General features: G+C 53.5%; 2 protein-coding genes and 1 non-coding gene across 8 annotated transcripts in view; all 3 read right to left on the bottom strand.

Annotated features, from left to right (window-relative positions):
* Positions 1-272: 272 nt before the first annotated feature.
* On the bottom strand, positions 273-11389 carry CCDC97 (coiled-coil domain containing 97). Its single transcript, XM_045989152.1, has 5 exons — positions 10625-11389; positions 6425-6880; positions 4652-4930; positions 4083-4212; positions 273-2442 (listed from the first exon to the last, which is right to left on the bottom strand). The coding sequence occupies exons 1-5, from the start codon at positions 10668-10670 to the stop codon at positions 2322-2324; spliced, it is 1032 nt and encodes a 343-aa protein (XP_045845108.1). The 5' UTR covers positions 10671-11389; the 3' UTR covers positions 273-2321.
* A 1716-nt stretch (positions 11390-13105) lies between these two features.
* The window catches only part of HNRNPUL1 (heterogeneous nuclear ribonucleoprotein U like 1), a 36909-nt gene continuing 22252 nt past the window's right edge, over positions 13106-27762 (bottom strand). For all 6 annotated transcript variants that reach the window (XM_045989150.1, XM_045989149.1, XM_045989146.1 and 3 more), the window contains exons 11-15: positions 18647-18815; positions 17769-18053; positions 16373-16662; positions 14891-15082; positions 13106-14304 (exon numbers count right to left, since the gene is read on the bottom strand). In XM_045989150.1, coding sequence (XP_045845106.1) covers positions 14188-14304; positions 14891-15082; positions 16373-16662; positions 17769-18053; positions 18647-18815 — 1053 coding nt within the window. In that variant the 3' untranslated portion in view covers positions 13106-14187. The remainder of the gene's footprint in view (positions 14305-14890; positions 15083-16372; positions 16663-17768; positions 18054-18646; positions 18816-27762) is intronic.
* On the bottom strand, positions 19303-19409 carry LOC123931925. The gene has a single exon (XR_006816346.1). It is a non-coding gene; the product is annotated as a U6 spliceosomal RNA (small nuclear RNA).

The raw sequence follows: 27762 nt of genomic DNA, 5'->3' as shown, positions 1-27762 counted from the left end.
CCAGCAGGAGAGACGGGGTGGGGCCAGATGCCCACAGAGGGGCTCTCCCCCAGCGGGCCCTCCCTCCCTGACTCAGCCTCTCCGTCAGCCCTGACCCGCCTTGGGCCAGGCACCACCCCCCCACCCCAGGGCACCTCCAGGTCGCAGCCACGGGGGCTGTGTCGGGGGTGTGTCTCCTGCAGTCCCTCTCCACTGGCCCCACCTCTGTCTCCGCGCAGAGGCTCCCGTCTCCGCCATCTGACTAACCCTAATTCTGACTCAGCTGCTGCTGTCTCTCATCACTTTATTATGTAACAAATCTACGTCCGGCAAAGTATATCACAAACAACATTGACGATCCAGTGGCAGCCCGACGAGACCAGAGCGGCGCACAGCATGCAGGGGGGATCCCTGCCTTGGAAGAGCTCTCCAGGCCTGCGGGGGTGCACACGGACCCGGGGCTAACACTGTTCATCCCCCAGCTCTCTGAGGGCACAGTCCTGGGCTTCCCCAGGAGCCGGGGGCAGCAGTGCGGGTGGCACGAGCTGCGCAGGAGTGATGGTTCTGGTCCAGGTCCAGGCGCCGACTTCCATGCCCTCGACACGGTTCCAAGCCCATGTGCTGGGAGAGGCTCCCCCGGGAGCTTAGTAGCTGGTATCACTCTTGACAGCCGCCTTTCCTCAGTCTTCCTGAGGAAGTCCGTGCATCTGTCTGCTCCGCGTGGCCCTGACCTGATGGCTGACATGCAGCCCAGGAGGGCAGTCTGCACGACCTGTGAGGTTCTAGACCTGGGTTTCATTTTCACTGGCCGTGCGGCCTGGAGCAACTCACATCTCCCTTCTGGCCTCCCCTGACTCACCTACAGAATGGAGACAAGTCCCCAGTTCCCAGGGTTGTCTAGAGGATTCCATGTGGCGCCAGGCCCAGCAAACGACAGGACTGCTCAGGAACCGGAAGCTCCCATATTGAACAGTCTCCCGGTGTGAATGTCCCTCAGCCTTCAGGCCAGTTCTCACTTTCTGTGTCTGGCTCTAGTCCTGTCTGACCCAGAGGGCAGAGCTGAGACCCAGGGGTCAAAAGCTGTGGCCCCAGGATCTCCCTCTTACTCTGGGCCATGTGCCTGAGGAAGTGGTTTTGAGGGTCCTTCAGGCTTGGCTATGGTGGGGTGCCATCATTCTGTCTCCCAGGAGTGAGGGGTCACCAGGCCCCACTCTCTGACCCGTGGCCCACAGCCCTCCCCAAGCAGCTGAGTCCTTCTCCGTATGCTTGTCTACTAGGGGAGCAGGAGCCGGGTGTGGGGGCATGGGAAGGCGGGACGCCTGGGTTCCCACAGGCCAGTGGCTGAGTCACCGGGAGGCCATCTGGCTCCCATTAGCCTGGGGCGGCAGGGGGCTCTGTGGGGCGGGCCCTGTGGCCAGCTGGGGGGCAGGGACGCTGGGGCAGGCTGTGTGTGGGATGACTCAGGACCCATGATAACAGCCTGTGCGTATTTGGGGAGTGTAAACAGGAGAGGGAGAAGGAGGCGGAAGAAGGGAAGGAAGGAACGTTGCGGCTAGAGAAAGAGAGGGGCCGGTGGGGCTGAGAGGGAAGAGCACCCCCTTCCCATGCCTCCTCCCGCCACACCCAAGCCAGCAGGCCCATGGCCCTGATGCTGCCCCTGCACCCCCCTCCCAAGTCTGGGTCCCGAAGAAGAGGTGACAGCTGGTAGCCAGCCCAGCAAGGTGGCCTTCCTCGGCAGCAAGGCCGGTGGGGTGGGGGGATGACACGGAAACCAGAGAAAGAAAGGCTGAGGGGCAGACAGGGCCAGAGGCGGCATGGAGGCCAAGATGGGAGCAGATAGGTGGGAAAAAACAGAGGCCTGGAGGGGGGCTGAAGGAGGTAGGAACGAAATAGGAGCAAGGAGGCATGAGCTGCATCAGCACAGAGGTGGAGAAATGGGCAGAGGCCAGGGTGAAGCCAGGGGCTCACCTGGACCCCACTGGGCACTGATGTCCACTTGGCTGGCACCAGCTACAAAGTGCATGCTGGCCTCAGTCAAGGGAAGGTGTTCAGCCTGGGCCCTGTCATGGGAACAAAGGCACAGGGACAGGGAAGGGGATGGAAAAAGGCAGAGGAAAGACAGTGAGGTGCAGAAAGAGAGGGATGCAGAAAGCAAGAGACAGAATGGCAGGGAGGAAAAGTGAGTGAGCCAGAGAGACAGCGTGAGACCGAGGTGGAGCTGGGCGGGGGGCAAGGTAGGCAACCCCGCACACAGAGGGGGCAGGGAATCGGCGGGGATGGCACCAGAGCCAGTGAGGCTGTCCCCTAGACGGAGTCACGGGCGAGGCGGGCAGCCACAGCCATCAGTCCCCATCCAGCTCTGGGCTGGGCGCATCCTCGGGCTCCTCCTCGTCAAAGTACCTCTCCTCCTCATCCCGCGATACGATGTCCAGGTTGTCGAAGTCGGGGTTGTCGTCCACGGTGCTGCAGGAGGAGGGGGCTGTCAGGGGCTGGCTCTGTGGGCCCGGCCTCGCTGCTTCTCACCCTTCGGAGGAGCTGGGGCTCCCCAGGTCAAAGGTCACATGCTTGCAGCTGTCAGTGGGAGCTGCCCCCCAGCCGGAGAGGGCCAGGCATGGCACCTCTCAGGGCTTCAGACAAAGGGCAACATTTTCCAAAGCAAAGATTCTACACGAAAACTTACGGTTTCTCTCAAAAAGCTGGAAGATGTGGGGATGGGAGGACCCTCATTCCCCACAGAGTGGTTCTCAAACAGGAAGATCCTGGCCCTCAGGGGACATGTGGGGACAACTGGAGATGTTTTGGGTGTCACAAGTGGGGTCTCCTACTGGCACCGAGTGGCTTGACACCAGGGACGCCTCTACTACCACGCACAGGTCGACGCTCCACACAAAGAATGATCAGGCCCAAAACGTTAGCAGTGCAGAGAAGTGTCTGCCCTGAGGTGACAAGTGATCCTAAACTGTCGGGAGGACACTTGCAACTGGTGTTCCCCCTGCTGGGAACACTCTGAGCCCAGATATTCATGCTATCCCCCCTCCAGCCCCCCACACACTCTGCATGTCTTTGCTGAGACGTCAAAATGCTCAAGAGCCTTCCCTGGCCACCTCATCCCAACCCCCCCGCCCCCGCCAAGACCCTGCCTTAATTTTATAGCCCATCAGCACCAGATGCTACATACTTCTTTTGCTTCCTCATTACAGTGGGACTCCCGTCAGGGCAGGAATCCCTTTCATTGGCTTTGGTCACTGCTTTGTCCCCAGAGTCTGGACATAGCAGGTGCCCGGCACATGGTGGCTGAATACAGAGGAGGGACTCACTGGCCCCGCTGCCCAGCAGCTGCCCTCCAGCGGGGATGGGCTTTGGTCTCTCTGCACCCCTAATCCTCACGCTAGGCCCAATTTCCTCATGGGCACCTGGCTTTCTGGGGGCTCCCCATGGCCCAGGGACTCTGCACTCTGAAAGGTGCAAAGCCAGCTGGAAGGTGGATAGCCAGACTTGTCTCCGGAGCCGGGGGGCCCTAGCTCAGGCCAGCGGTTTCCCCCACTCAACTGATGAGGGTTGGTCTGTTCGTGTGTCGCTGGGGCTGTGTCTGAAGCCAGGCCCTCGGCTTGCACACCTACCAGGCCAGACTGCCTTGACCTTTTATCTCTGATTCTGATACTTCATTCTTCCGTGTCCTTGCCAAAGCAGTGGTTGTGTCTCGCCCTGAGGTCACAGTGGGGATAGCAAGCAGACTGCTGCGCGGCCACCATAGGCCCCTCCATGCTAGGCATCAACCCTGCCAGCGGTTACCTACTGCAGTGAGAAGGTGTGGGCGCGTGAGGAAGAAGCTGGTGTGCCTGGGGAAACCTAGAGGGCTTGGGGCGGTAGCATCCTCCCAGGCCACCACCACTCACCCGAATAGAAATATCACAGTTTTTTTTTTTTGAGTGCCGACCATCAGCTCTGCTCAGTCCCTTCTTCAGGTGAGGGGACTGATACTCAGAGATGGACAAAGCTAGTCCAAGGACACACACTCATCTCGGGTTCTTCTGAGGCCCTTACGCCATCTGAGTCGGGCCGAGGGCCGTGGGGTGCTGGGCTGGGGGCGGGGCCGGGGTCACCTGTAGTCAAAGTCCCCGTCCTTGCCATCCAGGAAGCGCTGGTGCATCCGGCTGGTGAACTCTTCCCGCAGGATCAGCCTCTCTTCTGAGTCGGGTACCCAGGACTCCGAGTCTTTGCTGGGGCTCTGGTCTGTAGGGGCGGACACCACAGCGGGGTCAGGGGGTAGGTGTGAGTGGTACACTCGGGGAGGGGCTGAACACACGGCCACAGAGAGCTGCCTCCTCTGTGCTGGTGGCACTGGGAACACAGTGGTGACCAAGACAACCCTGGTCCTGCCCTCCAGGCCATATGCCAAACACACAATGACAATACAGTGCTCTGGAGGTTGGAGAACAGGGTCAGGAGCTGATACCTGGAGGGTGGTGAAGGGAAGGCATTCTTGGCAGAGAGAATGGCATGAGCAGTGGCCTGCAGGAAGTGACTGCTGCATGCCTTCGAGGAGTGGGGGACAGAGATGCTGGAAGGACTGGGAAGAGCCTAGGCACTCAGGGCAGGCAGGGGAGGGATGTGAGGTCTGCTTTTACAGGTCGGGAGCCCAGGCTGGGAGCCCCCTGGTACTGGCCCTCACCTTCCTCATCACTGTCCTCCTCCTCTTCCTCCTCCTCCAGGCAGGCCTCCTCCTCCTCCTGCTGCTGGAGCAGCCGCTGCTGCAGCTCTCGCTCCTGGTAGGACTGGAGCAGGAGGTCAGAGAGTGGGCAGGCAGGGGTGCCGAGGGCGCCAGGCTTGGGCGGCTGGTGGGCCGGGGCACGGGCACTGAGCTCCTCCTGGGTTAGGTACTGCCCAATGTACTGCTCGTACAGCAGCGGGGCCCGGAACCGCATCTGCTCATCACTGAAGTACTCGCCGCCTGCATGGAGACAGGGTGCACTCAGGCTCAGGGGTCTGGGTGTGGGCTGAGCCTGTCTGGGCAGATGCGTGTCCACGACCATGCTTGTAGGAAGCCATGCACGCACAAGGGCAAGCGTGGCATGCACACTGAGACAGGTGGGAAAGCACGCAGGGACCTGAGGTCACGTGGCTGCGAGTACGCACGCGTGCATCTGAGCTGCATCTAAGCATGTGCGGGTCATCAACCCCGGATCTGCACGTGTGCTCCTCTGTGTGTGCACACTCAGCCGTGGCCACCCTGGCCCAGCCTATTGCCGAGCCTGGTTACACAGGTGTGCACACCCTCCTGCGTGTATGTCTAGGAGTGTCTCCGAGTCAGCGTGCAGGAGGCCATAGGCGGGGGTCCTGGACACCAGAGCCAGGATGCAGATGACGTGTGGCTGTCTGTGTACACAGCTGCATGTGCCAGATCGGGGGACCCCTGGTAGCCTTCCAGACCCCGTATCTCACCTCTCCCGAGAGTGCTCTCCCCTGCAGCCATCCCTCGGGCAGGCTTGGCTTCCCCACCACCCCCTTCCTGTCTCCCCCAGCTGCCTGTTCCTACAGGTGGCTCTGTCCCTCAGAAAATCATTAAGCCTGCCCAGTCCCTCCCACACACTGGCCTCAGCCCTGCCTTCAGAGCCCAGGGTGAGAATCTGCCCAGAATCCTGGCCTCTGCAACACTGAGGTCTGTGGCCATCCCTGTCCTGCCCCCTCTCTTAACCATCTCTGTGTTTCTGGTGTTTCCCACCATATTGTTTCTCTCCCTCTGTTTCCCTGGTTCTGTTTCTATCGCTCTGCCTCCCCCACCTGTCCCTCCTGCGTTCCGTATCTGTCACCTCACCCCCCATTCATTCACCCCTCCTCCCTCCCACCTCCTTCACTCCCTGTCGCTGCGCCCCACCCTCTCCATCTCCCTGGCTCTAGGGCCTACATCTTCACAGTACCCAGAATCTTCCCTCCCTCCCTGCCTCATTTGCTCTCATCTTTCCACTTTAGTTCTGGTGTCTTTGGTCACAAAGATGCTTATAATTATACTGTGGTCAAGAAGGTAGTGTGCCTTCCACAGGCGTGCCTTGTTTCAGAGGGCCTTTCTGTCCCCAGGGTCAGAGAGAGACTCCCCTGGGTTTCCTCAGTGCCTCTGTGTATGGTGTGAGAAAGGGAATCTCATTTTCCTGAGGAGTAACCACTGACCGCAGGGCTGGGTTCTGTGTCTGTGGCCCACTGACCTGAAATGGCACTGTGTCATCTACTGAATTCTGACCCTTCTCACTGCTGGTCCCATTCTCTTCCCTGGGTTCATGTCTGTCTCTACCTATCTTGCCTCATGGCTTCACATTTCTGTTTCGACCTCCCTGTGTCCCTGTCTCAAAACTCATCTCAAGACCTTTGTCTATGTCTCCACTCTTGCATCCTAGTTTCTTACTTCCTCTGCCTCGGTTTCCCTGCCCACCCAGCCCTCCTGTCCCCACACCTTGGATGAGCTCACGCAGGGCAGCATAGCGCCGGTTACGCAGGCGGGTACGCAGGGTGCGGGGTCGGGCACTGCCCTGCCGGGCCACCTCAGCACAGTAGAAGTCTGCACGATGGTCGCCGCGCAAGTGGCCAAAGCAGGCCAGGTGCTCCTCGCGGAGGCCCGTGCGAAAGCGCTCCAGGAACACCAGTGGCTTCTCATGGTATAGTTGGCCCAGGATGGCCACCTTCTCCCGCTCGGTGAGGTCAGGCTCGCCCTGCTGCTGGCTGCACACTGGTAGGCGGCTGGCGGCCACAGCACGCAGCATGGCACTCACCGCCGCGTTCTCAGGCCCAGAGGGGTCATCATCCGGGGCCCTTGGTGGTCCCTCTGCGGCTTCCACCTCGTCCTGGGATCTGGGTGGGACCAGCGTCCAGCTCGGCTCTCCCCAGTGCCCAGAACCGGGCTGTGTGCAGCCTGTGGGGGGAGGAGAGATGTGTCAGTCCTGGGATGGGAGTGTGAGGGAGGTGGAGTGAGTGGAAAAGCCTCGTCTTACATTTACTGAGTACCTACTACGTCCCTGGGCACTGTTCTAGGTCCCAAAGATACCAGACTAAGCGCAAAGTTGACATTTTAGTGGGGGACACAGACCATGAAAAACATAATTATTGAAAACATACAATGTGTTAGCAAAAGTACAGTCTGTTGGGTGGTTCCAAGAGATATGTAGAAAAATGAAGAGGGAAGGAGGCGAGAATGGGGTCAGTGGAGGGCAGGCTGCAATTTAATTTAATTTATTTATCTGAGACAGAGTGGTGAGGGGCAGATGGGTAGGGAGACGGGGAGAAAGAATCTGAAGGAGACTCGGTGCAGAGCATAAGCCAGATATGGGGTTTGATCCCATGATCGCAAAATTATGACATAAGCCGAAATCAAGAGTCAGATGCTTAACTGACAGCCACTCAGGTGCCCCAGGCTGCAATTTTAAATGGGAAAGTCACAGAAGACCTTGCCAAAAAAGTGACATTTCGGTAGAGACCTGAGGTAGTGAGGGACTGCGCCGTGACATTTTTGGCGGAAGAGAGTTCTATGGAAAAGGGAATAGCCAGTGCAAAGGCCCTGACGCAGGAGCATGCTTGGTATATTTACTTGGTTCTTTATCTCATTCACTGACTCACACAATTCTTTACCTTTTCATATGTTCACAAAATGACTAACACATCCACAACTGTTCATTCCCTCTCTTTCTATCCTACTCACTCACATACTCACCCAGCCATTCTTCAGCAATTCTCAATGTGTGCGAGGACCTGGCTGGGCTGCACTGAGGATCCATGGAAGCAAGCGAGCCAGCCCAACGCCTGCCCTCAGAAAATAGCCAGGGTGACGGGGGGAGCCAGATGGTCAAAGACAACACGGGAGGTAGTAACAGGCAAACTGTGTGCCAGGCAAACCTTGTTGAGAGCTGTCTCTCAAAAGGTGTGGTAAGGGGAGCCTGGGTGGCTCAGTGGTTTAGGCCGCTGCCTTCGGCTCGGGTCGTGGTCTCGGGGTCCTGGGATCGAGTCCCACATTGGGCTCTCTGCTCGGCGGTGAGCCTGCTTCCCTCTCACTCTCTCTGACTGCCTCTCTACCTACTTATGATCTCTCTCTGTCAAATAAATAGATAAAAAAATCTAAAAAAAAAAAAAAAAAGGTGTGGTAAGTGGAGTGAGGCTGAGCAGGCAGGAAATAAAAGAAGAGAGAAAGTACAGGTAAGTCCTTTGGGCAGCTTGGCTGGGACAGGGAAGAGGGAGGGGGTGAGGGTTATAAGGGCAGTGGGTGTCAGAGAGGGTTGTAATCACTGAGACCAGAGAAGACCAGAGTTGGACCAGGGCAGGGGCTGTGCAGGAGGGCACAGGAAGGGGTGGTGGCTAGAAAGATGTTCAGGAGGCTGAGGAGATAAGCCATGGGGCTGAAGGGCTGGAAGACAAGGGATGGATCCAGTTCAGGTCTGGGGACTAGTCAGATTGTCCTTGAGACAGTCATGGAAAAGGAGCAGATCTGGGCATGGGAGGAGATGCTGAGGCCAGTTTGGGACATGGAAGGTAGGTTGGGCCCAGGGGACATCCACGGGGAGCATCTAAAAGACTACAGGTCTGTGGGGCTGGAGACTTCTCAGGAGAAAAGCGTAGGGCTGGAGACAGAGCTACAGGGTCGGCATTGCCAAGACAGGAACCAAAGCCGAAGGAAATGAGAGGTCTTGCGGGGGGAAGGTGAGTGTGTGAGGGATGAGAAGAGTGGATAGGAAAGAGCCCCAACTGGATGGGGAGAAGCCATGCCTATGACGGAGGCCACACTACAAAATCGGCCTCTGAAAGACAGCCACGCTTTAATTCCTGGAGACTGTGTGGTTGCTGACGGCCAAAAAATGGGTCTCTGCAGATGTGAAGTTAGGGATCTTGGGACGGGGGATTATCTTGGATTGTCCAGGTGGGTCATGATGAGTAACAGAGAATCCGAGGGAGAAGGCCACGGGAGTGATGTGGCCACAAGCCAAGAACGTCAGGAGCCACCAGAAGCTGGAAGGGCCTCTGAGAGAGCCTCCACGGTCCTGCTACCACCCTGATTTCAGCCTTGTGGTACCAATTTCAGACCTCTGGCCTTCAATACTGTGAGAGAATAAATTTCTCTTGTTTTAAGCCCCCCAGCTTGTTGTCATCTGCTGCAGCAGCCATAGAAAACTGACAGAGACTGAGCGGGAGGAGCCTGAGAGAGGGGAAGGAAAAGGAAAGAGTGGTGTCACAGAAACCAAGGGGGGTGCCTGGGGGGCTCAGTAGGTTGAGCCTCCCACTCTTGGTTTCAGCTCAGGTCATGATCTCATGGCACTTGGAATAGAGCCTCGGGTTATGGGCTCCTTTATCAATGGGGAGTCTGCTTGAAGACTCTCTCCCTCTGTCCCTCACCCCACTCTCTCCTCCTTTTTCTCTAAAATAAATAAATCTTAAAAAAAAAGAAAAAAAGAAAAAAGAAGGTAAGGGACAACTTTCAAGAAGGATGGAGGGGTCAATGGCATTGAATTCTCCAAATAGCTTAGTAAGAGAAAAGCTGAATGGGGTGACTCCATTTAACTACAGGGGGGAGGCCACTGGCAACCTTGATCAGAACAGTTTCTGAAGGTAAAAGCCGGACTGCAAATGGGTCGGAGGTGAAGAAAGGGAGGCAGGTGTGCATGACAATTTGGAGAAGATACCTGACATGGAACCAAGAGATAGATTTTCTTTTTATTTTATTTTATTTTTTAAAAGATTTCATTTATTCATTTGACAGACAGAGATCACAAAGCAGGCACAGAGGTAGGCACAGAGAGAGGAAGGAAAGCAGGCTCCCTACTGAGCACAGAGCCCGATGTGGGGCTTGATCCCAGGACCCTGAGATCATGACCTGAGCGGAAGGCAGAGGCTTAACCCACTGAGCCACCCAGGTGCCCCAGATTTTCTTTTTAGATTAAAACATTTTTTTAAGTGGAAAATTTCCAACATGCACAGATTTAGAGAACAGGATGAAATGCCCACCCCACCCCATATACCACTTCAACAACGACCAATTCTTGGTCAGGGACGTTTCAGCCAGCCTCCCAGCCACACCTCGCCCCTCCTGGGACGACTCTGAAGCAGCGGGAAACGATAGCGTTTTAGATACTGACGGGAAGGCATGGGGAGAAATAAAGAGACTGAAAATGCAAAGGAGATGGAGGGAGCACAGAAACGGATTAAGGACTCGAGGAGGCCGATGGCACTGTGGCCTTTGGGGAAAGGGGAATGAGAATGAAATGGGGGAGCTGTAAATCTGGACTAGGCCGAGTTTGCGTGGGACAGGAGGAAGGTCAGCCTTGGGCAAGGGAAGGGTCAGTGCCATGCGGGGGTGGGGGGGGTAACTGAGAAGCAGGGTTGACTGAGACTCAGACAGGACAAGGGGGCAGATTTCTGGTGACCTGAGAGTTAGCCTGGCACGGGGGAAAGGCTGGCCTGGAACTTGGAGGGGCTTAATTTCGGGCGAGGAGACGGGGTAAAGGACTGCAGCTCGCAACAAGAGAGGCATTAATCTGGACAAAGTGGCGAAGTGGGCTGGTAAACCCGAGGGCTGCTGTGTCCCCCTGTAAAGAGTCCTCCTGCGCGCCCACGGGGCATCATTTCCCAAAGACATCCCCACCCTCCCACCGCCTCCACGCGGCCAGGACCTCACCTTCATCGGGTTCCCTGGCCGCCGCTGCGGTCGCCACGGCCTCCATCCTGATTCCTAGTTAACCCCCGCGGTAGCTCCGCACGCTGATCCCGGCCCCAGGCCCTCAGCGGCCACTTCCGGCTGGGCGCACTCTGTGGGACCCCGTGCTCCGCCAAGCCCGAAACAACAGTTCCGGGGTGAAGGCGGACCTTCCTATGCGCATGCGTGTCCTCGTCAGGTCCCGCCCCCTCGCCGCCGCGAACGGAAAGGGCGTCGGGGTCAGAGGTTCTTCCACGCCCCCCACCCCGCCCCCATCTGACCTGCCAAGAAATTGAACTCTCAGGAGGATCTGAACCATTGTTCAACCTGTTCACTGCTGGGACTCAGAGCCTGGCATGCTTACCTCTGAGATGGATAGGTGAATGGTTGATGGGCACCGTTCAGAGCCTTTTGAGAGTTTGTGCTCTGGTTTAGACTCCAATCCACTCCCTTTTCCTTCACCACCTCAAAGAATATCTACTAAACTTTGTTTCTTGCTTCTGTGATCAAAGCCAGTCCCCGGCTAGCATATGGGTGGTGAGATGACAGAATTTCCCACTGTGTTCCAGGACTCGAAGAATTTGCAGATGTGGAGGGGAACAACCCTGGTACCGATCACTCAGGTGTTACCAACGAAGTGGACAGACATATCACAAATGACCACCCTGAGTGGCCTCGACTCTGATGGGGTTGTCTGTCCACCCCAGCCTAGAAGGTCAGGGAAGGTTTCCTTTTAGGAGGAGAGGACACCCAAGCTGAGACCTGAAAGATGAGCGGGAATTAAAGAGGAAGGTTTCAGGCAGCAGGGCAAGGCAAAGACCCAGAAGGGAAGGCAGGCATGGATATTTCTGGCTACTGCAAGGACTTTGGTGTGGTCAGGGCATAAAAATGTTCTAACTTGGAAGGCCACTGTTGGGCTGCAAAGGATTTGAGAACCTCTTGAATATTAATGCAAAATTCCAGGTGCATGTGCACTTTCTGAAGCAGAGTTGATGGCATTTGGATTGAGATTTCTGACTCCCCAGAACAAACCACCGATCTGAAGTTCAAAGAGGGAGCAGCAGAAGATGAAGCCAGACAGGTCACCAGGGGTCAGGGACACAGGGCCTCATAAGCCACACTAAGTAGCTTGAGTTCCTTTATCCTCCTGGTAGCAGGAGGGAGTGGGGAAAGCATGAGGGTAAGGGGCCGGAGGTAAGGGAGATCTGTGAGGATGTGGTGCAATGATCCAGACACTGTGGACCAGAGCAGAGAAATAACTTCCCATTTGCATTGACGGACGAAGGGACCTAGAGGCCTATTTGCCACAGCCCATAGGTGGTAACTACCTTCAAGACAGATTACTCAGAGAGGCCAGCAGAGGGTGCTGTTGCCCAACACGTGGACCAGCAAGGGGACTTCCCGGAGAGATGCAGGCCCTTCCCCTGTGCTCTACCTGAGTGCAGAGGGAGGCACTGTAGGGTCCCATTTAGCCTAACTAGCCACCAATTTTGGTTCCATCTCACATTCAGATGCCTCATCCCTGATCTCAAAACTAGTAGGCCTTTCTCCTCCTCTTGCAGCCTGTGTTCCATTCAGAAGGCTCTGAGGTACTTCCTGTAAGGGATGGGGCTCAAATGGCACTCCTGCGCCCCAGCATTATCCTTTACAAGGGGCCGGGAACACCACATATCTCCCCACCACATATGGGGGAGAGGACACTAGGCTATACGAAGATGCAGACACAAAGTCTTTTAACGTGGCTACTTAAAAAATTGTTCCCTTCTCCAGGAAGACTTCCCCTTACCACAGTCCCTACCCTCAGGCTTTCACAGCTGACCATGTGGTGTCACCATCCGAGGACAAGTCCGTGTTACCTCTGGACTGGGAGACCCGTAAGAGCAGAGCTCCAGCCTGCCTTGACCATGCTGGATCCCCAGCACTGTCCAGAGAGAGTGAGGCACAGAATAAGTACGTACCACATAGTGGCTGGATAAAGAAGTTCCTGGAATCCCCACTAGCCTGGATCCAGGAGTGCAGGAAGGACCTGTCCTAAGGCCAGCACCCAAAGCCAGGACCGAGGTGGGTGGTCCCCATGATGACCCCCAACAGTCCAGCCCTGGTCTCCATCCCATCAGTCCTATCTCACCCTTTGCCATGCCTTCTAGTCACAAATTCCTGGAGATTTGGGGCTGTGAGTGGACCAGAAAGAGCAGGGACCAGAGAATTACTTTAAAATGAACTAGTGGATTTTATACTGAGAGCCCCAGGTTTAAGGGGGGCATCCCCAGCACCAAAAACAGGGCCAGGCAACACAAAACCCTCAGTAAGTGTTTAATGGATGAGTAAGTAATGTCCCCTTTGAAAAGGTCCCACCCCAATTAAAGGCCAACTGCAGTAACACTTCAGGGTTTCAACCCTGCTTCCTTCCTGCTAGGAGGTGCCATGTCATTTATTGAAAGAAAACAAAACAAAGCAAACACATTTCTTAATAAGTGCAGTTTGTTAAAATCCTGTTAAAACATATGGGTCAAGGGGGAGTAAAAATAATCAGAGGATCATTGTAGGAAAAACCTTTAGGTCTGGCACCTGGAAGACCTCTGGAGAGGAGGCAGTGGGAGAAATTTCATGTTCTGCAGGGAAGGAGCCCCCCCCCAACCTCCCCTTCTTCCCTCTCACCCACTTAATCCCACCAGAAACTACCAAGACGCCTGGAATAAAAGGTTTCAAGTTCAATAGTCACACTCTCTCCAAATACAAAAAGCAGTTACAATTCAACTCAACACAGAAGCTTGTGTGCAAGGTTACGGGAAACTGAGACTTCGTATAAAAAGTTAGGTTAAAGATGATTTTGTGGTTCTGTTTTGTGTGTGTTTTGTTTTGAGGCTGTGGCTCTTCCTCATTCACCTGAACTCAGCAAAGAAATGGTTATCCTGATGAAATATCAACAGCCACGGTAAAAACAGAGAAATTCTAAAAATTAAAAAAAAAAAAAAAAAGCATAATTACCAAAAAATATTTGTCACTGCTTCCTCCCTCTGCATTTTACTTTTTAAACTTGTGTGTTTTTGTGTTGGGTTTTTTTTTTTTTTAAGTTTTTGATTTTTTTTTTTTTAAATCCTGAAAAGTAGACAGTAAAACAGCTCCTGGAAGAATGTACAACCAACTGCAAGAGGGTCTGGGAAGCTGAGGGGCTGGAGCAGGGCTGGGAGAGGTGGGCAAAAGGGGCCCTCCCTCAGCCACTGTAGCCTCACTGTATGACCAAGGGGCAGGGGAGAGGTCTTTAGTCAAAAAGGAGGCAGGAAGGAGAAAGAACAGGAAGAGGAAGAGGAAGAAGGTGAGGGGACAAACAGAAAATAAAAGATCATTGTTGCCTGTTTGAATCCAGAAAAAAATGCCCGGCCCTGTGTTGGGGAAGAAGCCCCGCAGAGGGGAGGCAGTGGGCTGAAAGGAGGCAGCCCTGGGATGACCCGTCCCCCAGCACCACAGGACCCAGTGTGGGTAGACAAGGGGGCCGAGGTGGGCGCTGGTGGAGAAAGCCGGCAGGGGCCTCCGGAGCACACTGGCTACTGTGTGCTTGTGCCTCCCTGTGTGTTCCCGGAGTAGCTCCCGTAGTCGTAGTTCCCGTAGTATGGTGGCCACTGGCCCTGGTTCTGATAGTACTGGTTCCACTGCTGGGCATACTGGAGAGAGAAATCAAGAGTACCATGTTGTCCTTACCCAGACCCACATCTGGCTCCTGTCTCGAACCTACTCTCACCCAGGGGAGAGATGAATGCACTGACAATAGCCAACACATGGGTCCCCTGGAGAGATCAGGTCCCTTGGGAGGATAAGTGACTAACCTGATGTCCCATGGGTGGGGAGTCAGGGACTGAAGCCCAGACCTCCTGGCTTGCCAACCTAATGTCCTTTCAGGTATAGGCAGATACCATATTCAAAACACTGAACTATAGGCAGGAGGGCCTAGCACCAGCCAAGGGGCATGGACACTGGCCATGGTGCTGAAGCAGGATTCAGAGGCCCCTGCTATGCCATTTGCTGGCTTCAGTGGGGAGAAGAGGCTCAGATACCAGCCGCTGAGCAGCCAGTGCAGAACGTTCACTAAATGGAATGGCTACATCAGGCGAATGCCAGCTGGAGACCAGCCCATCTCTGTAGTATGAATAAAGACGGACCCCAGTCTCAGAATACACATCCATGCAGGTCCCCTGAAAGTCTCTTTATGTGCACCCTCCCTCCGCTGCCCCACCCGAGTCTGGCACCTACCTGCTGATACTGGTTATAGCTGGGCTGAGGGTAGGTCTGTGCAGTGGGGGGTGGCGGTGGGGTGTAGGGAGCAGGGTTGTAGCCGCCATAGCTCCCATAGTTGTAGGCAGGTGGTGGTGGTGGCGGCGGTGGTGGGGCTGTGTAGCCCTGGCTGTAACCTCCTTGGTTGTAGGGTGGCTGGCTGTAACTCGGCTAGAAAGTGGGGGGAAATAGACAGGGTTCAGCTGGGATGGAGGAAGGGCCTTCATAAGCTGTGCGCCACAAAGGAACTTCCCTGGGGGAGGTTGTTTGCGGCTGAGGAAATGGGTCAGCTCTGTGACATGGTGGGACAGGGAAGGATTCTGGACTCTACTCCCAGCTCTAAGACTCTGGGGGAGCAAGGCACATAGCCTCTCTTCAAATTCTACTGCTTTTTTCCCTCCCGTAAGATGAGAATTACAATGGAACTAGCTCTTCTGACTGCCCTGCATCTTCAGGAAGCTTGAGTGTGCAAGCCACCGGGCACTCCCTAAATGGCGGTAGTTGTTTTGGGAAGGTCCGCTGAGAAGAGGAGTTGCAATTTCCCAAGTGCTTCCACATGCAGACTGGATCATTAATCCCTCTAATTCCCGCATCAACCCTGTGAGGCAGGTTCCACTAGCCTCATTTTATAGAGAAGGAATCTGAAGCTCAGAGAGGTAAAATTAGTGGACCCAAGTCACACAGTAAAAAGTGGTGGAGCTAGGACTTGACCTCTGGTCTGTCTAGTTCCAGAGTCTTAACCCGCAAAGCTAAAATACCACCCATCCCTCATAGCAAACCTTGCAAATGAGTTCTACCACCAACTCCATACTCTTTTACAAAGACAACGAGGGGCAGAGAGGTGTCACTGTTTGTGCAAGGTTATAGAACCCAGACATTGTGGGGTTGGGGTTTGAATCTGTGCCTACCCATCCTGTTCTAGGAAACATTCTGGTTAGACCAGGACTGGGAGCCATTCATCTGTCTCTTGGCAACTGTCCCCAGGCCTGGCATGTGGAAGGCACTCAGGAAACGGCTGTGGACTACTCTGGCTAACAGCGCCTGTGCATTCCAGAGCCTGAGCACCGGCTTTTGGAGAACTGGAACTGAGCCAGGAGCTGCTCCAGAGTGAAGCTCTCAGGACACGGGGCAAGACCTCCCAGGCTCAGGGCGTGGCTCCATATGCTGCCAGTCTAGGCAAAAAGAACTCCAATCAGGTGCTTTCTTGGGGATTCAGGAGAGCCCAGCGACAGCGACTTAAGCAATAAACACTCACAACGCATGACTGTGAGGGGTTGGGAGAACAGGTAGGTTCCTGATTTATCTGGGTCTGGAAGGAACACATAGGGTCCACTGCAGTCAAAAGGGCAGGAAGAAGGGCAGGGCTGGAGGAAAGAGTGGAGAGGTGTGGCCAGGACGCCCGCTGCCCATTCCCCTGGCCCATCTCCTCTGGCCTGTGGACACACACGCGCCTTCTCTCACCTGTGGAGGGCTGTAGCTGCTGACAGTGGGGGTGCTGGTATTGGCGCTCGAGCCGGGGATGTTACTATTCTTGCTGTAGCTGCTGGCCCCTGGAGGGTTCCGAGCAGGGCTGTAGCTGGGTGGTGGTGGCGGCTGCTGGGGTGGGGGCTGTGGCGGCGGCGGCTGCTGTGGCGGTGGCTGCTGCTGGGGAGCCCGGTTGTAGCTGCCTCGGTTGTTGGAGTTGTTGTTATCCCGGCTGTTGTTACCCCAGCGGTTCTGGTTGTAGCCACCACCTCCGCTGCGGTTGAAGCCTGTGCCGAAGAAGCCAGGGGAGAGGCCCTGTCACTCTGAACTGGCGACCCTCAGGAGCAGGGCTCCACTCTGGATCTCCCAGATCCCCAGGCACGTCCCCTGTGCAGCCCTGATAACTCAGTCATCACTGTCTGCTGACAGGCTTGTCTTGTCCATGGGACTGTGAGCTTGGGACCAGGGCTGCTTGGTTCCTATTGTGTCCCCAACATCCCAACAGCTGCTGAACAAATTGGAAGATATGATTAGGCAGAGGGCAGGACATCCTCTTCATGCTTGGTCAAACGGGTCAGTCTCCCCTGAGCCCTTGAGCAGCTATGGCTGGGCCCAGAACCCTGCCCCCTGCCCACTCCCACTGGTCTCTGGACCTCAGCCTAGACACTGGTGTCTTGGGAGGCCTTTCCTTAGTCTGCTCCCTCCCAGCGTGGATCAGGTGTCACCAAGCTCATGCTAACCCAAGGCTTTGCCACTCAGCCCAGAAGCCTTCTGGATGGCCACTACAGGCTGATGTGTCTGTCTGGGTCATGGCTGTGTCCCCAGAACCATCCTGCTCAACACTGAAACTAAGTGAGGTGTGCTAGCTAAATCATGACCATACACTTTGCTTCAGAAACAGCAGAACTTAATAACAGGCCACTTGGTGCTAACTCTAGCTCTGGATTCAGTCAGGCAACTCTTGGGCAAATTAACTTCTCTCAGCCCACTTCTCTACTTGTTTTAATACCAAACACCAAAAACAGTCCTAACATTTGTCTTATGCTAGGTCCTGAGCTGGAAACTAAGACCGGCAGTAAACTCGTTCTGGCCACTCTTAAGCTGCTTACAGTCAGATGGCAGAGAAGATTTGCAAAAATGACACTAGAGTGAGCTGCAAAGGGGCATGGGCTTCAGGAGCAATGCCCAGGGGAAGCAGGACAGCGGGGGAGTTCCCCTGAGGGCCTACAGTTTGACTCACCACAGTTCTCCGCCAGAACTCAGCCCACAGCCTACAGCCCATAGCGGGTGCTAGGAAAATTCACCTGCTGACACAATGCCCAACCCTGGGTCACAAAGCCCAACCCTGCCCTGGGAGCCAAGAGCAGAGAGAGCGCTGTCTGAGATGTCTCACCTCCTCGGTAGTTGCCTCCTCCACCGCTGCCGCCCCCTCGGTTCTGGAAGCCTCCTCGGTTGCCCCCTGGTGGGCCTCTGTTGTCATAGCGCTGGAAGCCACCACCACCTCCGCGGCCCCGGAAGCCACCACCACCTCTGTTGTCAAAGCGCTTTTCAGGGGGTGGCCCGGCCTTGCGACCTTCCTCGTTGTACTGCCTTACCAGCTTGTCGGCCTCTTCCCGCTGCAGCTCAACGAACAGCACCTCGTCCAGGAAGTCCCCGACATCCGGCAATGTGAAGTTGGCTGGGAAGAAGGCAGGGCCCCAGAGGGAACAGGGAGAGGTCAGCACCTTCCCCCGTCTGGTTCCAACACCCCTGGGACACTGGCGTGCCAGAAGTGAGATGGTAGAGGGGATGAGTAGTGAGTGACAGAAGCGAGAAAGGGTCTCAACCTAACAGTATTGAAGGTTAACAAAGACTCTCCTGTCTCTCTTCTGAGGAAGTGACCTAAGCGCCACCAAATATAAACACTCCCTCCAGCCTCCCCAGGGAGTGGGCCAGGCAGGTGGAATCAGCATCCTTGTTTCTGCAGAGCAGCAGACGGAAGCCAGCTCAGTACAGCACCGGTGGGTGCCAGAGGCAGCGCTGGTCGGGTCTTTCAGTGTCTACTCCCACATATCCTCTCCCTCATCCTGGCCCAGCCCCACTGAGTCCGAAACCCATGCGCCAAAAGATTTCTGGTAACTCTTCCATTCACAGCTGCACCAGACAGGAGTTAGAAAAGAACGGACAAGATCAACAAAGGAATAAGCCAGGAGCTGGGGAAGGGACTGTGGAAGGGGCTTTCCTCCAGAGGACCGCGCTGTACTATCCCCCTGGGAACCGCTCATCTCCTACCTTTCATTTCAAGGACCGCGTGATCTGGGACATCCTTCCCTTCCTCGTCGGTTCGCTTTATTGTCCGGTCTTTTAGGTCCTCATCAGTGGGACAAATTACAATGGCTTTGCGCTGGAAGCCTTCAAACGGTCTCATTTTTCGTCTCTGGGCTGACCCATAAACATTTGTCTAGGGTAGGTAACAAAAGAGGCAAGAGATGGTACATTATGAAATGGGTTTTTTCCTCCATCAGGCATTATGTAGGCCAGGAACAAAAAAGGATGCTAGTTCTCCAAAGCAAAGAAACTCAGGAAACCACTCTTTTTGTGCTTTTAAGATTCTTGAGCCCATCCTCAGAAAACTGACTTGGGAAAGTGGCTGCTGACAGTCACAGGACAAGGGGTTCCCTGCGGTTGCGTGGTATGCCACCTTACAATCTCCCCCCAATTCTAAAAGTAATACAGGCTCATGGTAAACACTTTAGAGTACAAGGCAGAGTAAGAATGTAGAGTAAGAATCCCTTCATCCACTTCCTGCCAGTCCTCCTTCCCCAAAATGACTTGTACTGAATTTATGTATTTCTAAAAAGATCTGTTTATTTTTTTTTCTTTTTTAAAGCACTTACTTTGAGACATGATGGGAAAGTCTTAGAGGTACACATGGAAAGTGTTCATGTTAAAATATGGAATGCTTTGTGAATCCATGGGTCATCCTCACACAGGGGCCACGCTAATCTTCTCTGTATCGTTCCTACTTTAGTGTATGTGCTGCTGAAGGCAGCACAGATCTGTGTGATTTTTAACACAACTGAAGGGGTATCCGGGTGGCTCAGTCAGTTGTGTCTGCCTTCGGCTTAGGTCATAGTCCCAGGGTCCTAGGATCGACCCCCGTATCAGGCTCTCTGCTCAGCAGGGAGTCTGCTTCTCCTTCTCCCTCTGCCCCTACCTGCCCTCTCCTGCTTACATTCTCTCTCTCAAATAAATAAAATCTTTAAAAAACAACAACAAACAGGGGTGCCTGGGTGGCTCAGTGGGTTAAAGCCTCTGCCTTCAGCTCAGGTCATGATCCCAGGGTCCTGGGATCGAGCCCCGCATCGGGCTTGCTGCTCAGCAGGGAGCCTGCTTCCCCCTCTCTCTCTGCCTGCCTCTCTGCCTACTTGTGATCTCTGTCTGTCAAATAAATAAATAAAAAATCTTTAAACAACAACAACAACAACAAACAAAAAATAACACAAGTGGAATCAGGCTACATACTGTCCTGAAGGCTTTTTTTTTTTTTTTTTTAAGATTTTATTTATTTACTTGACAGACAGAGACCACAAACAGGCAGAGAGGCAGGCAGAGAGGAGGGGAAGCCCGGGATCATGACCCAAGTCAAAGGCAGAGGCTTTAACCCAATGAGCCACCCAGGCATCCCCCTGAAGGCTTTTTCACTTAATGTTTCTCTAATTAACGTTGCCAGTGTTCTCTTTTAATGGCTACATATTTACAGAATGGTTGCCATAGCTAAGTGGCCCTTTGACAGTTGTGTGGACTCTTGTCATCAACACTGTGGTTCCTTTATTTCCTCAGTCCTCCTCTAAAGCATCAGCCTCACCACAGGCTTTTAACCAGGAGCTGGGCAAGGCAAGAGCCTGTGCATTTCGCAAGTTAAGTTTTGCTGCTAATGTTTCCCTTCCTCTTAGTGATCCGCAGGTGCGTGCTGGGCTGGTGGCAGCACAGCGCGGCACTCTAGAACACACAGGACCAAGAGCAGCAGTTGCCAACAGCTTCCATTTGCGGAGTACCTCCTATATGCCGGGCCCTCTGGAACTGGGGCCCGGCCCATGGGACCCCAGAATCAGCCTATACACCCAAATCACCTGGATGCTACTGATAAAGAGAGCAGCCCTAATGCCACTCGGAATTCCCAAACCCGTCTCTGGAGGTGGGACTCAGACACCTGTATGGGTATCCGACCTATTTAAACTTAAGACACTCAACACAACTGGAGTGATGAGGAATATCTGCCTTTGAACAACTCTGAGAGGCTCTGACAGACTGAGGGAGAAGCCACAGCAGGGAACAGCCTCTAAAGGGGCGTGCACACGAGAATATACTGCATGCTGAAGCAACGGCCTGGCAGGGTGCAAAAGCCCCGGGTCAAGTCCTAGTGCGGCCGTTAACTCACTCTGGCCAGTCCTTATAGTTGCTTCACTTGGCAAACAGAGATGAAGAGCCTCCCTGCCAGGGCTGGTGAGGAAGGAACAGAAAAGGATGACAGAGAAACAGTCCCCACGTGAGGAAGTCCTTGAGCAGGGGTTCTGAGGCGGCCTCCAGCACAGTAGCTGTCCTGACGCAGGGAGTGCGTGCGTAGGGGTTGCCTGGCACACCCCAGCTCGCAGGCAGTGTGCGTGTGTTTAGGGGTGGCTTGGCACACCCCGGCTCTAATCTGACTTGCTCAGGTCCCACCCACATGGCCCTGGGTGAACAGTGCCACTCAGCCTACTTGTCCGTAAAATCAACGTACTGTGCATTTAATGAGTCTCAAGCCCTTAAAAAGGAGAACAGCGTGAATGTCAGACGCTCACCATTAAGACAGCGGGAGTTCATGTGTGTAAAAGCCCTTGGTTAGCCCAGGGCCTGGCTCACAGCCAACAGTCAACAACTGGGAGCCACTGTTGTTATGGCTGTTACCGGGGAGGGACGTGTGCTGTGGTTAGCCTCACTGTAAAGTAGATGTGAAGAAATCCACACCTAAGACCAGCTATAGCTATAGACCAAGTTATAGCGAGTTCCCATCAGAAAGGGAAGCGGCGGGGGGCGCTTGGGTGGCTCTGTTGGTTAAGCGTCTGCCTCTTGGTTTTGGCTGAGGTCGTGATGTCAGGGTTTTAATATTTGGGCCCGAGTCAGGCTCTGTGCTTAGCCTGGAGTCCATCTGAGAGTCTCTCTTTCCCTCTCTCTCCTCCTGCCCCCACTCTAAATAAATAAATAAAATCTTCAAAAAAAGGAAGAAGAAGGCAGGGACAATGAGACAGGGTAGAGCAAATACGGGCTCTGGGGAGGAAGCTTGGGGCTGAAATCCCAGCGGTGCCTTCTACTACTTGTGAGACTGCAGACAAGTCACCTAATTAGCCCACGTCTCAAATATCTTCATCTGAAAGACAGGGATCAGATCACCCACTTTCTGGCTCTGGCGAGGATGTGCAGATGTGAAAATGTCTGGCATGTTGTGGGGAGGAGGCAGGGAAAGTTCCAAGTCAAGTCAACACGCACAGGGTGGATCTGAAAATAGGGCCAACAGGACTAACACTGTCCCAGGAGAGACTTCCCAATGGAAAGGATAAAGGAAAGTTAAATGAAGAAAAGACAAGTCACAAGAGATCCTCTCCCAAGACATGGAACAGGAAGCTGGGCTGTGGGTCAGCCAGAGGCCAGGGACCCCAGTGCACATGTGCTGGAAGATCTGGGTAGTGCGCGCGGTTGTTCTCTAAACCAACCAGACGCCTGCTTCTGACACACACCAGGTGGGGATGTTCCTCCCCTGTTCCCCGGGGAAAATGTCCCATACTTCAGGGACAGGGAGGAGGACCGTGTATGCCGCAAGCACACATCCATGCCGTGAGGACTGGCCCAATGGAGAGGCCTCAGACTACAAATGGTTAAGAGGCACATCAGGTTACAGAGGAAAAGTCCCTCTCCCCATTGCTCTTCCTGGACTCATTCCTAAAAGCAAAGCAGAAGGTGGCATCTGATCACAGCAAGATAGAATTTGGCCTCCTCTCACTAAATAATGAGGTTTTCTCCTGGCACAAAAGCCACAGTGACTGTGGCCCTAAACCAGTCTGTGGACAACCCATTCCATGGTTCTCGCCTGGAAGAAGTGATCCTATTTTCACTGCCTTGAACCCCAAGGACAGAGATAAACACCTCCTGGAGGCTTTCCAAGGGGGAAGACCTGCCCTGTCAAGGTGCAGAGGAAGGGGCAGACAGAAGCAATGCTTTCAAGAATGCTAGTCCCTGCAGCTTCATGGGGTGGGGGGAGACGGGGCGGAGCAGCCTGGGCTCCAATAATAGCCAGCCTCTGTCCCGGGAAGTGGCTAGACTCTGAGGGATGGCTCCTCAGACACTCTGGAATGGAGGTGCTGAGAACACACTTGGCGAGTGTTTTTAAGACTGCCTTTCCCTCCCCTTGTTCCTGGGCTGGGGGAAAGGAAGAAGAGTGTCTGAACCAGGCCAGCAGAAATGCAAATGCTTGGCTTCCTGGAGAAAAGGGAGTTCGCTGTTCGAGGCTGTTGCTACAGCAAACACAGTGAGGTCAGAGCCCTTAGGTCGGCCCAGCACTGCTCTGGTCACTGGGGGCTGCTGGTGGCTGTTGCTAGGAGATCAGCACAACAGCTAAGTCAGCTTTTCCAGCTGTGTGGGATCCCTCTGCCCAGCTCCTGCTTCTCCCAGTCCCACCCTGCTTAAAGATGCTGACTCTAAGAAGGTCTGGGGTTGTCTGTGTTCCTTGGCTTCCTGGCTATCCCCAATCCCTAGCAATGTGTACCAAAGGATAGGAATTGGGTTTCTCCAAGAAGCTATGTGGGTAGTTCTGGTGTGTGATGGTCCGAGGGACTGAGGGAGAAAAACAGAAGGCTGCTCCCAGCCTGAGTTCTCTGAGAGTCCCACTGTCCCCTGCCCAGAGCTCATCAGGGTCAAGCTGGTGTAGAGAGAAACCTGGCTGGACCCCAGAGGAGGACATTTAAAGCCAATGACAAAAGAGCTCACTCTGGACGAGGAGCAAGGTAAACCCAGTGGAAGGAACCACACATGCAGCAAGAGAACGAGCTGGAGTCAACAGTGGGACAGGCCGAGGCTCTGGGGGTGGGGAAGGTGGAGAAGAGAAACACCTCCCCCTCCACCACCTGCCAACAAGAGGCGGTTTACTCTGTGCCTCTACTCTTGGCTCTAGGTTTCTGTCTCATGCAAAGGCATGGCACTCGTCAACAGGGACCCAAGCAGGACAAGAACCACACATTCTGCAGACTGAGGCGCGGCTGGCAACACTGTCACATCCAGCCCTGCTTCTCATTACTGCCTGGCCTGCTCTGGGCTGTTAGAGCCTGAAGGGGAACTCCTAGCTTGCAGTCCCAACTCTGGGGGTGATTTGGGGCCCTCACAGAGGACCCTGCAGAGGCCTTCTCAAAGCCTCCAGGACAGCTCCTGCTCCTGTCCTGTCTTGAAGCCTGTAGTAGGCCAGGGGCAGGCCAGGCAGCACCTCATTCCAGAGGCTTTCCACGGATAAGCAAGAATCCCAAAGAGCACTTGAAGTGATGCAACCTCCTACTTCTCTGTTCCCTTTCTCTTCAGCCTTTCACCAGCCAAAGTGAGCCCTGTCCCTCCCTGATGAAAACATGACCACGGTTCACCACCGCCCCCAGGACAAAGTCTCAATTCCTTTTATCATCGTCCATGTCCTGGCCAGGCACCCCACCTCCAGAAAGCTTTCCTTATTTTCCACCATGGCCCCCACCAATCTTGGCTGTGACTTTCTGGGAAGTCAGCAGAGGCCTGTTCTACCAGTAAAGCAACTGCAAACTTCAAACAGGTTCCTTTCCCAGATGAGGCCTCAGCTTCCCCTCTGGACCACTTTGCTCCTTGCCCTCCTCAGATGTCCCACAGCTGTAACACCCCCATGATCTTAAGAGGACTCAAGTCATCACAAAACATAGTCCAGGTCCCTACACACCTAAGAGCTTGTGCTCAATGAGACACATCCTGGGAGAGGGGCCGGGATCCTGGATGAAGGCAGAATCCTGGCTCATACAGCCTCTTTTTCCTTCCCACTCAAAGATGAGCATTTCTGAGGCCAACCTACACAGGAGAGCCAAATGCAGGGAGGTCTGACCACTCAGGAAAAATCAGAGGAAAAAGGGAGCAGAGAGACCTGAGCTGAGACCCTGGGACTGCAGGATCTTTGCCTGACGCACTGTCTCTGCTTTGGGAGTTCTACCTAGCTCAGGAGATAGCTATGCATCAACTTGCCCCTTATCACCGTTGACGCTGGTGGAGTGGAAAGTGCCGGCATCTGGCCAGGGGTCTGCTCTGAATCTTACATCCTACCTCCAGGCTTTTCTGGAACCCACTTTTGGAGCTTAACACAAAAGAGGTCAAACCACTGGCCTTCGACCTCGTCCTGGGCCTGAATAACCTATAGCTTCAGGCTCCAAGTCAACCCTCCAATCTGTGGTTAATCCCAGAACCCTCCTCCCCCTCCTTCAGAGTTTAAGTTATTTGCCTCCCTGTTGGCTTGGTCACTGGGCGTGACAAGTAGGTCCCTCCACCAGGAGACCAGCAGCCCTAAAGAACACAGGTGCACCTAGTACAGCCCTGGACCCTGTCCCTGAATAAGCCAGCACAAGTTGAGAAGGCCAACAAGTGAGTCTTTACAGAGCTCAGCTGTTCTGTGTGTGGCTGACAGGCTGGGGGCCTGACTTCTAGGGATAGCCCACTTAGAGATGCTGAACACAGATATTAAGACCATCTATCCCTAGGACTATAATCCTTCTCCACCGGGCCACATATTTGAAATGGGTTTCATAGATCATTTAACCAGAAAACTGGGGGTGGAGAAGGCAGGTATCTAAGTATCTAAGTTATCTAAGTGTCTAAGTATCTAAGGTATCTTGGTATCTAAGCAAGGAAACCTCAGGGTATAAAAACACTACTGCTCTCTACTTTTCAGGACCCAGAGTCCCACTGAGACCAAGTCGGACTCTAATTTCAAAATGCCCTGACAAGAAGAATGGGGCAAAGTGAAGCTTTTTTAAAAGACAAAGTCTTTGGGATGCCTGGCTGGCTCAGTTGGTAGAGCACACAATTCTCAATCATGGGGTTAGAAGTTTGAGCCCCACGTTGGATACAGAGATTAATAATATAATCTTTATTTTTTTTTAAGATTTTATTTATTGGAGAGAGAGAGAGAAAGCATGCATGCACTCACGCATAAGCAGGACGCACAGAGGGAGAGGTAGAAAGAAGCAGGCTCCCACCTGAGCAGGGAACCTGATGTGCAACCTGATCCCAGAACCCTGGGATCATGACCTAAGCTGAAAGCAGATGCTTAATTGACTGAGCCACCCAGGTGCCCCAAGAATAAAATCTTAAAAAAAAAAAAAAAAGAAAGAAAAATTTTCAAAAGTTTTTTAAAGGGGGAGGTTGGCTGTATGTATCATGAATGGGGCTGTGCTGCAGCAATAACCCTGGGTGGCTCGTAGAGTATCTTGTGCTCAACTGTGGGTTTTTTGGTTTTTTTTTTTTAAATTAGTTCAGTGAGTTCTCTCTTTTTTTTAAGAGTTTATTTATTTATTTGACAGAGAGAGATCACAAGCAGGCAGAGAGAGAGGGGAAAGCAGGCTCCCCGCTGAGCAGAGAGCCCGATATGGGGCTTGATCCCAGGACCCCGAGATCATGACCAGAGCTGAAGGCAGAGGCTTTAACCCACTGGGCTACCCAGGCGCCCCTCAGTGAGTTATCTTTATCAAAGTTTAGTATTATGAGATCATGTCCTGTGTTCTTTACAAATTCAAGTCTTCAGGGCTCAATCCTATGACTGCAGCATTGCTCACTGGATGAAAATACACCTTTTCAGGTCCACCAGCTCATCTCACATCTCCGCCATGAGGTATGGATGACAAAAGCATGGTGCAACCTCGGCCAATGTTTAGTTTTTGTAGCATGCTGTTTCATCAACAGACCACATATTTCCACTCTCAACACTTAACTGCTTAGCAAGATCTTTTAATTTGTCCATCATAAAACTATCACCAGCTAATAGCTTTTTTTCTTTTTGTCTTTAAGGACTAATTTCTTCTTGGGACACCTGGGTGGCTCAGTTCGTTAAGCGTTCGACTTGACATCAGTTCAGTTCATGATCTCAGAGTCATGAGCTCAATCCCCACATCGCATTGTGCTCAGCACTCAGAGGGGAGTTGGTTTCTCTCTCTCTTCCTCCCTCTACCCCTCCCCCAACTCGTGTGCCTCCTAAGAAATAAAAAAAACTTAAAAAAAAAATCATTAAGAAAAAAAAGAACTGGGGCCCCTGGGTGGCTCAGTGGGTTAAGCCTCTGCTTTCAGCTCAGGTCGTGATCTCAGGGTCCTGGGATCAAGCCCCGCATCGGGCTCTCTGTTCAGTGGGGAGCCCGCTTCCCCCTCTCTCCCTGCCTGCCTGCTTGTGATCTCTCTCTCTCTCTCTGTGAAGTAAATAAATAAAATCTTTAAAAAAAAAAAAGAAAAAAAGAAAAAAAGAAAAAAAAGAACTAGGGCGCCTCGGTGGCTCAGTTGTTAGGCGTCTGCCTTCGGCTCGGGTCATGATCCCAAGGTCCTGGTTTCGAGCCCCGAGTCAGGTTCCCTGCTCGTCGGGAGGCCTTCTTCTCCCTTTCCCAATCCCCGTTTGTGTTCCCTCTCTTGCTGTCTCTGTCAAATAAATAAATAAAATCTTAAAAAAAAAAAAAAAAAAGAACTAGCGTCTTATTATGCGCTCTTTAAAATGTTGACTATGAGGCCTCATTTGTTCCACTATAAGCAGCAGCTTACTGGTTTACTATGAAAAGGATGTAACTCAGGAACAGCCACATGGAAAAGCAGCTTCGGGCAACATCACAGAAGGGGCACAGAGATCCCGTGCTCTCTGAACGCTCCCTTCTTCCCCAATCTCCACTGTCCACCAGTCTGGGAGCTCCTGCTCAATTGTTTTGTATAAGATGCTCACTCCTATGGTTCCCTGGTTTTCAACCACCTTTCTGACAAGCCTGCCACCACCACCAGCTCTGCCCTCACGGAACTCTGAACTCCCGGGAGCCGTGGGCTACGCACATGGAAGACACCTTGGTAAGGCTTCCAGGACGGGGTGCGACAGCTCACACATCTGCACTCAGATTTTTAAGAGAGCACAAGGGCAAGGTTAAGGGGAGCAGAGACTTATTCACAGATCCCCCATTATGAGGTCAGCTACATGAGAAAGCCTTCGGGACAATGTCCAATGATGTCTCACAGGCGGTAAACATGAGGAACTTGTTACTCTGAGACAGTAATCCGTTCTTAACCATGTTTGGGTCACTCATCCTTTTGAGAATACTGAAAACCACAGACGATCTTCCTATCTTAACTCAAAACTG

Source organism: Meles meles, chromosome 19 (assembly GCF_922984935.1).
Source record: "Meles meles chromosome 19, mMelMel3.1 paternal haplotype, whole genome shotgun sequence".
Classification (NCBI taxonomy): domain Eukaryota; kingdom Metazoa; phylum Chordata; class Mammalia; order Carnivora; family Mustelidae; genus Meles; species Meles meles.
Note: the sequence above shows the minus strand (reverse complement) of the source record. Positions and strands in the feature narration are given on the sequence as shown.